General features: G+C 38.2%; 1 protein-coding gene across 1 annotated transcript in view; it reads right to left on the bottom strand.

Moving 5' to 3' along the window:
* The window catches only part of LOC135444271 (dynein axonemal heavy chain 5-like), a 150,911-nt gene that overhangs the window by 87,995 nt on the left and 50,407 nt on the right, over window positions 1-12,509 (bottom strand). Inside the window, exons 43-44 of the mRNA XM_064705671.1 lie at window positions 7,019-7,206; window positions 5,629-5,823 (exon numbers count right to left, since the gene is read on the bottom strand). Of these exons, the coding sequence (XP_064561741.1) occupies window positions 5,629-5,823; window positions 7,019-7,206 (383 nt within the window). The remainder of the gene's footprint in view (window positions 1-5,628; window positions 5,824-7,018; window positions 7,207-12,509) is intronic.

The following is a 12,509-nucleotide window of genomic DNA, read 5'->3' on the forward strand; positions in this document are numbered from 1 at the left end:
TTCCAGTTTGGTGGTTATCAAATCCTGAAGATATTTTCTAGTGTGGTATGGCCATACCAGAAAGTGTACTTTCTGGTGATACAGAGCTAACTCTTATTTCCCAGGCTGACAAATTGGAACAATATACTGTGAAAATCCCAGAATTTTCAGCAAGAAATAACTTATTGATTAGGTTTGCAGATGATACCAAACTGGTGAACTAGATCACAACTAGAGTTCAAAATTACCAAGAAAAATTCAATACATTATCTATGTGTGATGCAATTAAATAAAGGCATGTGCAAAATAGGAAAGATGGTAATAACCAACTGCACTAAGAAAGAGTAACAACCCTTCTTCTTTAAGCTTAGAAACAAACCAGGTGCACAAAGCTTTGCAGAAAAATATCTGACATTGGATTGATGTCACAAGCTCCCCAATGACGTATCTACAATTTTAGTGGGCAATAAAAGTACAAACGTCCTTTTTAGGACAATTGAAAATACATTTCCATTGTAGTTGACATTTCTATACTGTGACCAAAAGGTGGATTCCACATTCAGAGATGAACCCTACAGAAGAGAAATTTGAAAAGGAACAAAACAAGAGATTCTTTGACTAGAAAACATATTGTTTCAGGGAAAAGTATTACAAAATCTACTGCAAAAGTAGGAAGAGTGAATATGTAGGATGAGTGATGGTAAAAGTCCTCAACATGCAAAAGATACCAGCAAAGAGGAAGACAGGAGGAATAGAAAGGAAAAGAAATAATTTGCTTAACTACAGCAAGGGGAATTCAAGTTAACTTTTAGAGAAAACTGTGACCATAACAAAAATGAAACTTTGGATCACGTTGGTTGCCTGGGAAACTGCAACCCATCCATTAATAGAAAATGTTAAGAATATTGACAAAATTAGGAGCAAATTATTTAATTAATAATTATTTTTCCTCCAGAAAGGTAGATGGATGATTCCTCAATGCTCTGCCCTGCCTCATTTTCTATTATTCAACCAGGTGCTAAGTTGTTACCAGTTGAAAAATTTAGGTATGAATATACAGCCACTCACTGCTAGGAAATCTTATTTGCAGATGGAAACATTAACACAAAAAGATTAACAGCCTAGTGTGATATTGATGAACTCAGACATCACCTGACTTCATCATCACTTAGTAAATTACATGTCCTAGTGAAATGCCCAGAATCATGACAAGGACTGATATATTTCTTTTCCTCCATGCTAGATGACCATCACTGACATACTGGAATTAGTTCAGCAAGTGATGACTATGTGAGAGTAAAGGAGGAAATGTCAATATCTTCAACAGGGGAAATTGCAATGGTTTGCATAATGAAAAGATTCTTCACAATAAGAATGGCCAAACATAAAAGGTACCCAGAGAGGCTGAATATCTCCATCCTTGGAGATATTCAAAACTCAGAAAGGGTCTTATCAACCTGCTGTACTGTGCTAAGCAAGAAGCTGGACAAGGTGACCTCTAGAGGTCCCTTTCAACTTGCACAAGTCTGTGATTCTACAGAAGTGATAACTTTGTTAAATTTGAAGAAATACTTTTATACCTACCAGAAAATTTAAATAAGCTTAAATTACTTTTAAAGACAGAACTTCTGGTGCATTCCAACTCACCTACATGATGGGTGACCATCCCTTATTTACCTTAATCTGTTTTCTAGTTTTACAACTGCTTTGTTTTTCTGGGAATGACACAGAAGAGCTAGGATTTATTGGCAAATGTGGATTATGAGTTATTTCTTTGCTACATCTTTTAACAGCAATCTTTAAAGACCATGCCTGAGCAAAATGAACTGCAGTGGTATAGTTGATACTCTTGAAAGAAAGTATTCAAAATATGAAATAAAACAGTCTCATTATTAGAAGCAGAGTTTGCTCCATGTAGAAAAGAAAAAAAAAGGGACATCAGTGGTTTGCTCCATATGAAAGCACCTTAAAGAGATGATTCTCAAAAAGGGATTATTACCTCATTTGCTTTCAAGCTTTGTTAGGTTTTTCTTTTCAGTTTCTGTTTTTCCCTAAGCTGTATGAGGCATTGTGGAAGCAGGTTCTAGGGAAGAAATCCTGTAACAAAGCCAAGTAATTCACCTTTGGAGCTCTGTCAGAATAACTCTTTCATAGGCTTGTGGACACCTTGAGCTTCCTATATTTGCTAAGGACAATTCTTTTACTTTACTGTTTATTGTTTTTCTTTACTGAAGGAGACGACAGTCAGTCAGGGCGCCTTTGGCTACTTGTGAGTCAGAGCTCCTCTTTCTACAGAGTCTGCATTTGTGTGTATAAAATGTCTGGAGGACTTCATGTATTTCTTCTGGCACATTCCTTCTAGATTTTCTGTGGGGTAAGGTCAGCTGGTGAATGCTTGTTTGCTATATTTCCTTCTGTTGATATACTGCATTTGCTGAAAACAGGCAATGTTCTGCCATTTCCTATTGCACTCGTTCTTTATGTGACCCTGATCTTTCCAGTCAACTGCCTGGAAAATCCAGCATTACTTAACTTGAAATTTCAAATTTACCATTGAAATTTTGAATAAATAAGTTCCACTAGGAAAGAAAGATTAATACAGATATAGAGTCACAGAATGGTTTGAGCTGGAAGTGACCCTAAAGATCATCTAGTTCCAACCCCCCTGCCATGGGCAGGGACACCTTCCATTAGACCAGGTTACTCAGAATCCCATCCAATCAGGCCTGGAAGACTTCCAGAGATGGGGAGTCCAGAAACTCACCAAGCAACCTGTTCCAGTGTCTCACTACCCTTTACAGTCAAGAGTTTCTTTCCAATGTCTAATTGAATATGCCTCTAAGAAAGACTGTCGGTACTTTATCATTTTAGTTTTCTGACTACCCAGAAGCAATTTATGTCCCACTGTATTCTTAGAAACATGTTCAGTTCATGAGACTCCCATATCTAATCTGATGAACTCATTAGATCTCTCTCTGTATAACCACGCATTACATTAGATGCATTCCCTGACCTGCAACAAACTCACAAGGAACTTCAGCAAGTGTTTCAAATTATTTCATTGCTACTACAATAACAACATACATTCAAGTGAAGATGTGGTGGACCCAACTGAGAAGCAGAAGATCCAGGCTGTGGTGAACAAGAGAGATGTCAAGGATAGTGGAACAGGTGGAAAGAGACTCTTCTCAAGTGCATGTGTACAGATAAGGACAGGTGAAGAGAACAGTGTTGTGGCAGAAGCTCTCACAGCAGAAGGAGGTGCCAATTTGAAGTGCCTGTTTGCCAAGGCACACAACATAACAACAAAACACAAAAATTACAGCTCTGTGTGCAGGTACGTGCTTACAGTCAAACTAGAAAATGTGGGGACAGAGGCACAATGGATGGACACAAGTTCTTTAGGAAGGACAAGACAGGATGGAGAGATGGGAAATCGCTCTTAAAAGTGAAAGAGTGGGAACACTTTCCCTTAGGATGGCTAATGAGCCAGTTGAGGGAAGTTGCGTTAGAATTAGAGGGCTCAACAACATTGTGGTAGATGTCTGCTATAAATATCCTGATAAGGAAGAAGCTGATGAATCTTTCTTTTAACAGCTGGAATTAGCCTCATCTTTGCAAACCCGGATCCTCACTGGGGGCTTGACACAGCCCAAAATCTGCTGGAAGGGCAACACAGCAGGGCAGAGTAATTCCAAGAGATTTCAACATTGTCTCTGCTAACATCCTCACACACAAAATGGTAACTAGACAAGGTGGTCAGACATTTCCATAGCTTGACCAAAGAAGCTGTGCAGAGTTTATTTATCCTTGGAGATATTCAAAGCTCATCTAGACAAGGTACTGAGCCACCTGCTCTAGCAGATCTCACTTTGAGAAGAGATATAGCACCTGTTCACCTCCAGAAGTCCCAGAGAAAAAGATCCATTTTTCTCTCATTTTATGACTATATAGAATGGATTTAGACAAAAAACAGGACTGTCCAAAGGGCTGCTCAAGGCACAGGCAGGACAAACTAGCATAGTGCCATGGGCTTGCAGAAAGCCATGCTTCCTGGCTCATGCTACCGAGTATAGTGACCCATGATATGATACAAGATATAAATGGAAGAAAGATCACTATAGCAGACTTTTCTGATAGATACTGTAGAAAAGTTAGGTGGTCCTAAAGAAATTACAAATATGCATGGAAGACTCTACCCCACAGACATCATGGCTTACTTAGAAAGAACTATGGAATTTCAGTTGTGAGAGAGAGACAAGCATAAGAAGCAGACATAAAATTGTGATGTAGCTGAGTCTAAGGGCTGGGCCTATGTGCACATCCAGAGCACTTGGTCATTAATCTTCATAAATATCAAGGACCTCCCTTGCTAACATCAGCATATATGAGGCAGAGGACTGATCTGAGACAAAGGTGATTGAGCTACCTGCCTTCACAACAAAGCATTTGAATAACTGGCACAGGAGTTTTCCCAGTGGGAATCTCAGTTTCACAGAGTCCTCCAGGTGGTTCCTATGATACCTAGGCCAACTGATAAGGCTTACTTATATGCTTCAGTATGTTGATTAACATGATAAATCGAGAATTTCCTTATGTCAGAGGTTCCAGAGGGCAATTTCTGCTGAAGAAATAACCAAACTACACAGAGAAACTCTACTCTACGCTCTCTGTGCAGATGCAGTAATGATTGTGTATAAAATATTGTACACCCTTAAGATAGTTAAAATAAGTTTTGTTAGGTTTTTTTTGGTTGTGTGCATTAAATTTTTAAGTACACTGTCCAAGGGTGAACCAGTTCCAGCATCTGTGACAACACAAAACAAGCAAAGCACTTTTGCAGAGGTAGAAGGTCAAATTTCTGATGCCTGCTTATACACCCTTTTCACACTGAAGGAAAGAATCATGTCCTGGACAAAAAATGACCACACAAACTGAGGCAATAGGAAAACTTAGTTTTACAAAGGCCAGGCACTAATAAATATGTGGTACAGAACTAAAATTATAGTAGTCTAATATAGTAGTATATTATAGTATAGTAGTATATAGAAGTATAGTCAATTAGAGCGGGTTCATCACTATCCAACTAAAGCAGGCATTTGAGCCACAATTTATCAACAGTTCATATGATTTCTCATTGAGATTCTCTAATGGTCAGGGCATTCAAAAACCAGCACAGGACATTCAAAAGGAAATAATCAAATTTGTTTCTACTTTTAAACACCCCATCTCAAATGGAACAGCAGTATTCTCTTTCTAGTAGCACTCAGAAAGACAGAGCCTTGCAGGTGCTCTGTAGTTATTTATAATTCTTACACTGCCTCTGAAATAGACCTGGCCTTCATAAGTGAAGACATTGAAAAATGTGCCCTCTGCAAGTTCAGCATGGCAATATACACCGTTCCTCATAACTTCACCAGTAACTGCGCTCTGTTTAAGTATCACAAATCAAACTTCCCATTCTACTCAATTTACTGTGAAAAATAAAAACAACATGATCATTTCAGACACTGCTTCTGGAACCTGAAACTGAAAACCCTAAAAAATGTGTAGGCCCATGAGTGTAATAATAATTACAAATTCTATAAAAGTATATTATCTCCATATCCTTCCAGTGACAGCTTACAGTTGGCCAAATATTTATTTTACCTGTTTAGATAACTGCTCTTCACAGAGTTTGTAGAGTGTATAGAATTTTTGACTGAGGATTTGGTTGTCTCGGAAACCAGCACTTGCCAGCTTGACTCGCATAATAATGCTACGGTCAGGCACCATCATGGCAACTGTGCGAAACTGAATCTTCAGATTTTCAGGGAGTTCCTGTCGTCCTGCATAGCCAGGGTTCTGAAAATGAAATTTATAAATCCACACAATATATAATGATAGCAGGCTAGGAAGTTTTATCCTTCCTGATAACCATCCAGCAAATGCAGGAGCACATGCAAAATCACAAAGGATAACTTTAGCATGATGTACACATCAGTGCACAGTTGCCTCAATAGTGCATTTAATGAAGTATGGAGTATCACACATTATTTGGAGATGTCCAAGACTAAAAGATATAGACAGACAGCCACTTACAGATCTTGCTGCAGCTCTTTTAAATGGTTACTTCCTCAGAGTCTGGACAGTGTTCCAGTGTTGAAGATTATTGTCCCCTGTGAGCATTCCCAGACCATTTCAGCACAAAGCCAGTCAAGCAGTGCAAGCCATTACTGAGTATAATTTAAACTAATGGATCTGACCTTTCTCTGAAGATGTCTAAGTCATTCATATGAGTACTGCACGGCTCAGTTGTGACAACTGTAGTCACTAGCTGTGCAGTGATAACTTCTTTCATCTCTTTCAGCTCTTTCCTGTCTTCCACCTGGCCCTTGTATGGCACTTATTTGCCCTCTTTTTCAAATTACAGTGATAACATTAACACTTTTTCAAAGGTAGGACCCCCTAAAATAAAGACAAAGGCTTCTATTTTGAGTGGGTATGTAGGTAGCTACGGAGGGAGAGATACAAAGATGATTTTAAGGTATTCTTATACTTTCCTGCTGCTGTGCCTCCTGCACTGCTAGAAGCAGTCCACAGGCACCAAAGATAAATCTTCAGGAGGCCAGTGAATTAGAGTGAGGGCAGTTTCCCTCATGCTGTCTTCCAGGATTGAGGTCAAAAACTTATTCACAGGTGGTAAAATACTGACTAGACCAGCTACAGTAGTCCTTGAAGTGGTCAATTCTGTTCTATTTTGACAGACTTTGACTTAAAATAAGAGGGGTTAAGTTTAATTTCAATCTGCCAAATACTCAACTAAAAAAGTCCTTAAAATACATAGTTAATGATAAATGCATACCTCAGGTCCTAAGAACCAGTTAAAAATATGAACAAGAGAAAATTATATCTTAATTATTTTACTAAATTATTGTTCAAGTTTCATTAACTATTTTCTGACAGACAGTGCCAATGTTTCAACAGGGAAATTTCAATAGGAAATGGAACAGAAAAGATTTTTCACAATGATCCCATTTACATGTATTTACAGACGTACCATAGTGAGAAATATACCAAATTCTCTGTCCATGTCAACAACATCACCATCAGTGAAAGTGAACTTAAGTTTCTTCTTTTTCTTACACTGAAGTACAATATATATCTGCTGAGCTGCCACTGATAAAACTGGGAGTTCAATGCGGTTAAATTCATCAAAGCAACCCCACGCACCCGACTGAGCTAAACCTGAGAAAAGCAAAAAGAGAAATATTCTCTTAAAATAGCGGATCAAACAAAAGTGATTTATACACAAAATAGAACACATTCTATAGAACTTTGTGTAACGTGACAAGAGCAGGGAACATGAACAGAGAACAAAATGAGAAGTAAAAACTCAAAATAAGTTGGGCTGTGCATTAATGACACTCAGAAAAAGTATCACCCCTTGAAAGATACATAAACTTCTTTACAAAGAATCCTAGACTTCTACAGCAACCATTAGGCAGAAAGTGTTAATTAGTACTGTATATAGTACCAAATAGTAGCACAAATGTGCAAATAGCAGGGAAAGTCATCTATGCAGGGGATGAAGTTGTCAAAGATGAGCTTGAGAAACACATACTTAAATGAAAAGCACAAAACCAAATGGAGACCACTACATTTCTGACAGAAGCATTTTATCATTTTATAACAATTAATTCATAGGTTAAAAATTACTGGAGATTAACATCTTACTGTTCAAGATGGAGGAAAGAATCTGATGTTACACTTAGAATTGTTACTTGGAACAGGCCATGGTGTTCTGGACGGACAGTAGTACCCACAAACATAACGAAATTAATGGCTTTTGGGAGAGTCAAGTATTCCTTCTTCTCTATCATGCTAACAGAATTGAAATAGGAGAGTCTACAGTGGCAGCCTTCCAGAGCAGTAGAGGGAAAGCTACATAATCCTCTGCTCTTTCACATCCCTTTCACAAGAGACAAAGGCTAGTAAGTCTATGCAGGACCTTCATGGATGCCACCCCTCCCTTCCCAAAGAACACAAGGACAAGTATTTCCAATTGCTTGGGCCCATCCCTAGAACTGTTCTGAAGTGGAGTTTAATTCACTCCCCTGAGTGGTGGAGCTCAGCTTGGCTTAAGCAGTTTGAAGGCAGTACTAAATGCAGAAACAGGGCACATGTCCAAGAAAAGGCATTTGTATTTGCAATGTTGAATAACCACGCCCAGAGCTCCCCTGAACCCCATACTTTATATGGCAATGCCTACAGCACTAGTAAAATATATCTATGGGTGATTTATGTGTAATGTTGATTCCTTACAAGCTTTAGATAGTTCAAGAGAAAGTATTCAAAAAGCAATAACAATACTATGAAGACATATTCTTTCCCTTTGTCTTGTTTTCTTTTGATTTTTTTTCCTTCTCTGGCCATTGCTCAGCCTGTTTTTCTCATAATATGCTACTTCTCTTCCCTCTATTTTTCCTTGTCTGATCTTCTCTTTCCCTTTAAGATGTTGCCTCAAGTGCCCTTAATGCCACTTTTATGTTTCTTTTCTGACATCCATTTTTTATGTTTTTCATGCCCATTAACCAATTATTTTAATAATGTTGCGGCAATTGGTCTTTTTTACCAGTGTAATTTTGGAAGAAAAGAGCTAGAGTTGAACCAGGTCAAAATCACTGGTAGTACAACCAAAATTGGCTTCTTAAGGCTTAATTCAGTCAGGGCAATACTGCAGATCTCCCTTGAAAATTATCTCAATTCCTTCTGTAACCTTTCCCTAAACTGCTTTTAATTAATTTCTATGATATTATAAGGAAAAAAAATACTCCAAAGGAAAAGAATCTGAAGAGGATGAAAAGTTACATGAGCTTAATTAAAAAAAACTAAAAGCAAGTGGAATATATATAATACCACAATGCCATAATGATACAAAGATTGAAGTAATTCTATCAAAAGTTACCAAATTTAAAACATTAAATACCCAATCCTACCAATCCTACTGTCTTTGCCATTTGCTCCTTGACTTCATTGGTGTGGCACCAAGTCCTTTAACTGATGTTCCTCTCCTTTTGTGAGGAATATTTGGGCCCTGGATGCCCTCAACAGCCCTTCCTGAGGCTTCTATCCAGACTCTGTCTTCCAGTCCAGGAGTTCCATTGTAGCTCAGGCAGGTCAGAACTGTACTGTGTGCAGGGCTGTGCACAGTCCCATGTCCTCTTATCCTGAATTGCTGAATGAACTTCCTAGAGGAGCCCACAGTTCCACAGTGTTACCCCCAGTCCTGCCTCCTGCTGGTTCTGACTAAACTTCCCAGACAAATCCTGAATCCAGCTGGTCATTTCACATTATCTGATGTCACTGGACTGCTGAGGGGAGCAAGCTGCCAACAGCCTGCCCAGCTGTGGGATTGTGCCCTGCTGAGTGAAGCCCCTGCCTCTGCCTCTGTGCTGATCTCCCTGAGCTCCTGGTTCATCTTCCCTCATGGAGCTGCCCCATTCTTGCAGCTTGCTGATAAAAAAACTTATTTCAGAGATTTTTCGAATTACTTTGTCCCCTTTTGTAACATGTACTATATGACTCTAGGATCTATCCTAAAGAGAAACCAAAAAGGTGGGTTTTCTCTGCCTTGTTTATTAAACATAAATATCTACTCTTTGGAAAGATGAAACAAGGAAAATCTCTAAAGCTGGATAGTCTTTAACTAAGAAACTTAGTTCTTTACAATATAGAGACAATACACTTACTGTCTGTATCTTAAAGGGTTTTGAAAGTAATTTCTCTATAGAATGGTGAGGTTCAGTTCTGACCAAATAATGTTTTTTTTGGGAAAGGAAAAAAAATTCACTTGTTCTGCAATGCCACCTGCTGCATGGAGTTAGGGAACCTCATTCTCAGACAAAGTCAATATCCCACAGCTTTGGATAAACTCAGTTCTTGCAAAATTATTTCATTCTGGTGGTGTTGAAAAAGGAAAAAAATACACATCTATGCTAAAAACACACACAAGCACAGGCACAGCAAGCAAACTTTCTGCTGCAAAACAGCTCAGAGACAATGTAATTTTGTCATATTGTGAATTAAATTCTGTCCCCATGCTGAATATATGATGGTTATCAAATACAGAAATGTAGTAAAAGCAGAAAACAAATTACAGGACTAAAGAGATCTTTAATTATATCTTAAAAATATAGCAATGCCCCTGCCCAATCAGTACAGACATCCTACAAACCTGGTTCTCAAATAGTGAAAGAATCTCACAGAATAGCTATTAGCCACCAGACTATAAAATGCATATCTGCAATGCAGAGCCATGTCCCCTTCCATGTATTTTTCCACACTTTTTCCCCAGATTTTACACAGGAATAGAACTATAGTGATATAATTCAATGGAAATGTCACTGAAACAAAGCTCTGTCTAGCCAAAGCACAATCCAGAAGCAGCAAATTAAAAAAATAATCATTGATCCTAGAGGAATTTACAGAATGCCAGACTTGTGTATTCTCCTTCTAAATTAAGAAAAATATAAAATTCTACACTAAATATTGCATTAAATACCAAATTACAAAAAGTTACTCCAGGTAAGACTGGAATTGTTTGACTGTAACTATAGAAAAGAAAACCTAAGCAAACACAACTTTTATACTCATCCACAGGCAACCACAGACAAAAGGTTTTCTGAAGGGTATGCACCAACACTTTTCAGGAACAATGATCAAGTATTCCTGGTTCGCTATTCATGGCCAATTTCAACACTGCATTTGATATATGGGAAAACTTGAAAATTCATCTTCCCTCTTGCATCCCTGGTACTGTTTCAGGTTACCTCTGGTCCAGTTCAGATGACAAGTTGTATATGAATCTACATTTGGTTCAAATTTGAAAAACAAAACTATCAAAGATCAAAGTCCAGGCCTTGAACATATCAACTAAATCATCTGCCTATGAATTTCTTGAGTCACACAGAAAAACAAAGCAGATAGAAACAGGAAAACAGAAAGACCAAACCTCAGCTCTGACCCAACCAGAAGAGCTTCAAATCATAATTTTATAGTATACAATATATGTTATATTAGTTATCCTATCTTTTTCTAGTTTTTTTTTTTCTGGAGATGAAACTTCTTGTCTTTACAGAAGAAGTCTGGAAACATGTCTGCAGACAGGACACCACCATCTCTCCCTGCCTCTTTTCTCCTCACTGGTAAACCTGCTAATATCTGATGACTTGACCCACAGCACCAGAAGCGAAAAGCTTGGGTTGCAAACTCTGGTGATGAAGCACCAAACCTAGCACAGATGTGGAATTCTGAAAAACTTCCCATTGTGAGCACTGAAATATGCAGTGTGTTAATGAGAACTTTCTTATCAGTCTGCATGAAAGTGCTTCTGCAGCTGAGAAGAAATATCCTTTCTTTCCATTGAAGATCTTACGTGCAGTAAAGAATCTTTATCTGAACTCACTTTGCCCTTTATATTAAATCAAAAAGAGCTCATTTCCTTCCCTAACTTCAGTATATCTACTCTTCAAGAAATTGCAGATATTTTAAAGACATAAAAAGGTGATTGCAAGCCAGGCCCTTGCAAGTAGTGACACTAAGCCCAAAACAACTGACTTTAAATGCCCCTTCACAAAGGAAAGCATCAATTACTTATGTAAGAGCAGAATCTTACTTTTACTGCCAGACACACAACAGCCATATGAATGCTGAAAAACCCACACTATACAGACTCTATTCAGCTGAATCTATTACCTAATTCTCAGGCAAGTTCTGAGAGAAGCAAGCTATGATCCCACTTGCAAATTTACTGAAGTAAGCAGTCACAGGCATCATGGTTGCTTGAGCAGCAATTAGATGAGTTCTATAAATATTTTTTCCTAGCTCATATTGAACACCAGCATGCCATTAAAAGAGGCAGCCAGAGAAGGACACATTACACAGTATGACTTTGCTTCTGAAGCATACGATGACAATACTACATGGAAAACAGTCAGCTTATAGAAAAACAACAGAAAAAGAAAACTGAGCCCTAAAACTCAGCTTGTGCTTTTAGACAGAATTTGTGTCCAGTTTTAATAAAAGAAAGCAACAACAAACTGCAATGGTCACTACTGCCTCAATCTGAAATGGGAAAGGATAAGTTACCAAAGTGCTCAGGATAAGAAGACAGAAAAAAGCAAGGATACAAAACTAGGTGTCTGAACTGACATGAGTCACAAACAGTTTAATACAAAGAAGTTAAATCACTGTAGAGTCAGGAAAAGAGGTGCTTACATAAAGATTCTCACAAAAGGAGGAGAGCAGAAGACAACAACACTTTGGTGACATCAAAGATAAACCCACTGCAAGGAAAAACAAAGGCTGACATCTTCCTTACAGACTGATGACTGCAGGAACAGCAGATGACTGTGCTTGGCATTATGAGAACACTTAGATATCCCAGGCCTCTTCTGTCTAATGATAATGAGCAAAATAAACCTGTGACACTAAAGGTCTGCACATACGATAAAAGATGTGCAAGACTTGGCTCAAATCTGTGGGAGTTA

Source organism: Zonotrichia leucophrys, chromosome 2 (assembly GCF_028769735.1).
Source record: "Zonotrichia leucophrys gambelii isolate GWCS_2022_RI chromosome 2, RI_Zleu_2.0, whole genome shotgun sequence".
NCBI lineage: Eukaryota > Metazoa > Chordata > Aves > Passeriformes > Passerellidae > Zonotrichia > Zonotrichia leucophrys.